At 37.7% G+C, this 4,390-nt stretch overlaps 1 protein-coding gene across 2 annotated transcripts; it reads right to left on the bottom strand.

Moving 5' to 3' along the window:
- Positions 1-1,125: 1,125 nt before the first annotated feature.
- Positions 1,126-4,269, bottom strand: si:ch211-221j21.3. 2 transcript variants are annotated; one of them, XM_043253159.1, is made up of 4 exons: positions 3,901-4,269; positions 3,452-3,583; positions 2,211-2,276; positions 1,126-1,809 (listed from the first exon to the last, which is right to left on the bottom strand). In XM_043253159.1, the coding sequence occupies exons 1-4, from the start codon at positions 3,970-3,972 to the stop codon at positions 1,780-1,782; spliced, it is 300 nt and encodes a 99-aa protein (XP_043109094.1). In that variant the 5' UTR covers positions 3,973-4,269; the 3' UTR covers positions 1,126-1,779. The 2 variants fall into 2 exon arrangements, with proteins under 2 accessions (XP_043109094.1, XP_043109095.1); XM_043253160.1 differs by having other exon boundaries at positions 2,211-2,273.
- Positions 4,270-4,390: the final 121 nt, after the last annotated feature.

Below are 4,390 nucleotides of genomic sequence, written 5' to 3'. Positions count from 1 at the left end.
ATATATGTGCGCCTGTCACAAGCGCTCGGAGGGACTAGCGCGTTCATATCCACTGTGTCAGATAGCAGTTGTCAGGCTTGACCGGCCTGATCTCCTCGTCTTCCTCCTCAGCATGTCATTACTGTCCTTATGAAAAGCTCTTATGGGCCACGCTTGATCTCCAAATATGAGTTCTGAAGATGAGTTGTTGTTTTCCCTTTTTTTTTCCCCCCGCTCGCGCTCTCACTCCTCGGCCTCCTTTATTAGCAGCTAAGCTCTTTACACTTGTAGCATATTGCAGTAGGTTATAGGACTAAGCTTTATTGTCCTACATTATTGAAAATCTAGGCTCTGAGAGCCGGCCCCAAGAGGTCAAGCTTTGTCTGAATGCTGCCTCTCATTTCTCCACCGACAAAAGCTAACACTGAGGGAGGGTGAGGAAGATTGAGCTGGTAATATACTTAAATCCATCTTGGTTGACTTAGCACAAACTTCGACCCGTCCCCACGGCTCCTCCTGAGCTGAGGTAATTCCTTTATAACTTACAGGAGCAGAAACTATGACTTATGAATACACGGCCACTCTTATAAGTCTCTTGTAGGAGAAGCTCGTTTTATGAGCTGGGCCGCAGCTTGAGGAAGTCATATCTGCGAGAAGAGTCGCTCATGTCAAAATGAGTATTAAAACTTGCCGTCCGAGGGGAATTGCCGATACAAGTCTTCGCTCCTCCTGGAAAAAGCATCAATACGCGGTGCAGGTGCTCTTCTTATTAATCAGGATCATTATTCAGAAAATAAAACTTTGGTAGAAGTACGTCGAAGGTGGGTCATAGACGCACGCGGCGTGGAATGATGAAGTGGGCCAATAAAAACGGAGCACGCGTTGTAAAACTTAATGTTTTGATTTCAATAAAACACAGGGATATTTGAAATGAATTAAGCTGAGAAACAGATGTATGGTGGTACCGAATATTTAAAAGCTGGATTTTAAACACTAATGGCTTGCACAAGTCACCCTGGAAGAAAAAAAAAAGGAATGGGACACTGCCATCTTGTGTGCACTTTTGGAAACAGCATGTATTGATTTTTATTTTTTTTATTATTATTTTTTTTTAATAACCCGAGAAAAAAATCAAAACACAAAAGCTTTAATCAAATTAGACTTTATGTAAAACATTCTGGATTTCTTTATAAATGATACAAATAGGTTAAATCGCTAAATGCACTTTTTTTTCCTTTGTAGAAGACGACAAAAGACAAATCTATTGAAATAAGTGACATGTACAAAAAAAACGTCCCTTACATATGTTTCTGGAAATTCAACTAAATGCGACTGGGCCGTTAAACTACGAACACGCTTAAAATAAATCCACATGTGAAATAACATTTAATCCTGAAAATGATTTCGCTATCGTTTATTTTTTTTTTTTAGAAAAATAGTCTTTCGCTAACATTACGATTACAACAGTAATTCCTTCTTGAAAATCGAGCCATGCGACACTGAAAAAAATGGACAGTGCAAAAGATCTCAACACACTTCGCTAAAAGTGTGATCTAGAGCGTCATTCATGGCCACCGGAGTGTTCTGGGTAATGTGAACCTCGTTGCTACAAAAATAATAATAATAATAATAATAATAATAATAATAATAATAGGTGCTGCTGTAGGTAGGTGAGGCCAGATGGAAATGCGTGGAAGGCACAAAGCATGCGGGAAAAACCCACACGGTACGGATAAACTGCAGATTGCTTCTCTGCATTGGCCGTTTATTCAGTCGATTCCTTTTCTCCAGGAGTCCTGATCAATACCTCATGATGTGGTTTATATGGCCCTGTCAGAGAAAGAGAGAGGGAGAAACATTGATGTGACACAGGTCAACTTCACTCAACACTATGCATTGTATGTATAATGTTCATTAACCCTACGCAAATTGATATTCATATATGCTGACTGTTCCTGTGTCGTAGTGGTTAGATCAGCTGGTAGGTACTCTGGCCTGCGGGAAAACCGTTCAAAATGTGCATTTCTTTCTCGTCATGAATAAATATTGATTTGCAGGAAGTACAAAATTTCCAAAGGCAATCATATCGCTCGTACGAACGCCGTCCGGTGAAAGCGCGTGAAAAATTTGATGAATGTGTCATATTGTAAAAAGCGGCACGTAATCCGCACTTGAAATAAGAGGGGAATATTATTTGTGACCCACAAAGAAGAACGGCAAACGTTACTCACAGGTTCGCCTGCCATACACCTTGGGCAATGCTGTCCTGCACCGCGTCCTGGGGCGGGTAACACCTGCTGGCAAAGCCAAACGGAGAATAAAATAAAGATCTGCAATTAGACACAGGCCATTAAACGAACACGCTAAGGCTAAACGATGCTACTTTAAATGCAAACGTCACACGTGCGGGTTTTATGAAGGGGAATGTAAGACTTTTTAAGAAAAGAAAATTCGAGGAATAAAAACCCAATACGTTAACAATGTTAAAAATAAAACTTCCAATGAGTTTGCATTCATTTCACAAAAATAAATACGCTATATAAATCTGATTAAATTATCAACATTATGTGTGTCATTAATAAGAACATACATCTGCGAATGGGCTCAGAAAAATCTTTATTTCAGTACGTTTAGATTTAAAAGAAAAACTGAGGAAAGTGCAACGTACAATGCAGTGACTTTATAAAATTAAGACCTTTTTAAGGCCTTCATTTATGAAAGGGTGAATTTTAAGACCAAAAAAAAAAATCCCTACTTCAGGGCTTTAAACATTTGTCCAGTACCAGTATTTTGGGTTAAATTAGATAGTTGTTGATAAAATTACATGAAATTTATATTCACAATGAAATATAACTCTTTATGGACAATAAACATTATTTTAATATTTTATTTTATTGACTTTTGTCTCTTATTTTATTTTTTATTTATTAAACATTATTTATTATTTATGTATTACATTATTATTATTATATGTATATATGTATTACATATATATATATATATTATTTATATATATATATATATATATATATATATATATATATATATATATATATATATATATATATATATATATTTGATTGTCCTGAAGTAACAGTAAAAGTAATTTTCAGAAAATACAAAAAGTTATTGGCAGAGACGATGCAATAAAACAGACTGCTTAATAGACCGTGACCTTTAACCCTTGCATTCCTCGGGCTCCGTAAACACAAAAACATCAGATAAGAGCAATATACATGTTCATCACAACACCGTAAACAAGACAAAAAGGAAGAAGGGAGACAGCGCAAGCCCTAGTCAAATAAATAAATCATAATTTAAAACCAAGTTTCCAAAATAATCCTCGGCACGTACAACAGCAACATTTCACTCAACTGACAACTCTTATGTCAGAAAATAAATAACTTGTTTTATGTGCATTTGGAATCCTGTAAGAAAAAGGAAAAAACCCATCCCCATTAAGATCGTGTACCGTGCCGGGGACACTGGCGCTGTGTCCGTTTTGAGGGCTGTGATTTTGGCCATCCCACGTGTCCATTGGAGTTTCCATCACCGCACCGTATTCAACCCGGCCACAGCCTCCCAGTCCATTGCACAGCCTTTTCTGTGAAGTTCAAAAGATTGACATGAATTTAACTATTTATAGCTCGATTATGTAAGAAGATGCCAATGGAAGCAAATGTGGCTGTCGTGCCACGGTGCACTGTTTCTATAAATCATAACAGCTATTTTCAGTGATGATCAGATGGGTTTATATACATGCACTAATAATAACTCATAACTCTTTTTGTAAAGGGCAGCAGCCTGTGCAAAATGCCACAGAGGGTCAAACTAATACTATCAAAAGCAAAGATACAAAGGTGTATTTAGCAGGTTTAAAGCACGAATGAGGATATAGTAAATAGAATTAAGTCTATTTACCGACTGGTTGTGCCGTTGTTCCAGATCTCCACTATGTCTTCTCTTATTCTGCATGGGACTTATGCAATCCATTGATTATTTTACAGCACTGAAGCCTGCAGAGTTTTGCTTTAATTCAAACACTCGATAAATGAATACAATCCTCCCCAAACTCCCATACGGAGCACTGAGCAAAGTCAAAAACCCATTGTATTTAGCAGTCAAAGGCGAGCACTTTCATCCATCGACCGCTGAGGCGTCTGTAAAAGTAATATAAACATAAAACAAAAAAGATAATAATTCAAGCACGCCCGTTTTGACCAGCAAAACAAAGCCGCTCTATTCCCGTGCGGCTCTACATGTCATGCTATTATTCCGTAAGTTCCTGTATCTTTCAAGATGAGTGACATACAGTTTCACCAACCAATCAGTGAAAGGTACGGGCCAAAGGAGGCGGGGTTGCGTCAAATAGAACATTGTTATTTGACGAGAGAACCCTGAGCGCGAATGA

This window comes from Puntigrus tetrazona, chromosome 12 (genome assembly GCF_018831695.1).
Source record: "Puntigrus tetrazona isolate hp1 chromosome 12, ASM1883169v1, whole genome shotgun sequence".
Taxonomy (NCBI): domain Eukaryota; kingdom Metazoa; phylum Chordata; class Actinopteri; order Cypriniformes; family Cyprinidae; genus Puntigrus; species Puntigrus tetrazona.
Note: the sequence above shows the minus strand (reverse complement) of the source record. Positions and strands in the feature narration are given on the sequence as shown.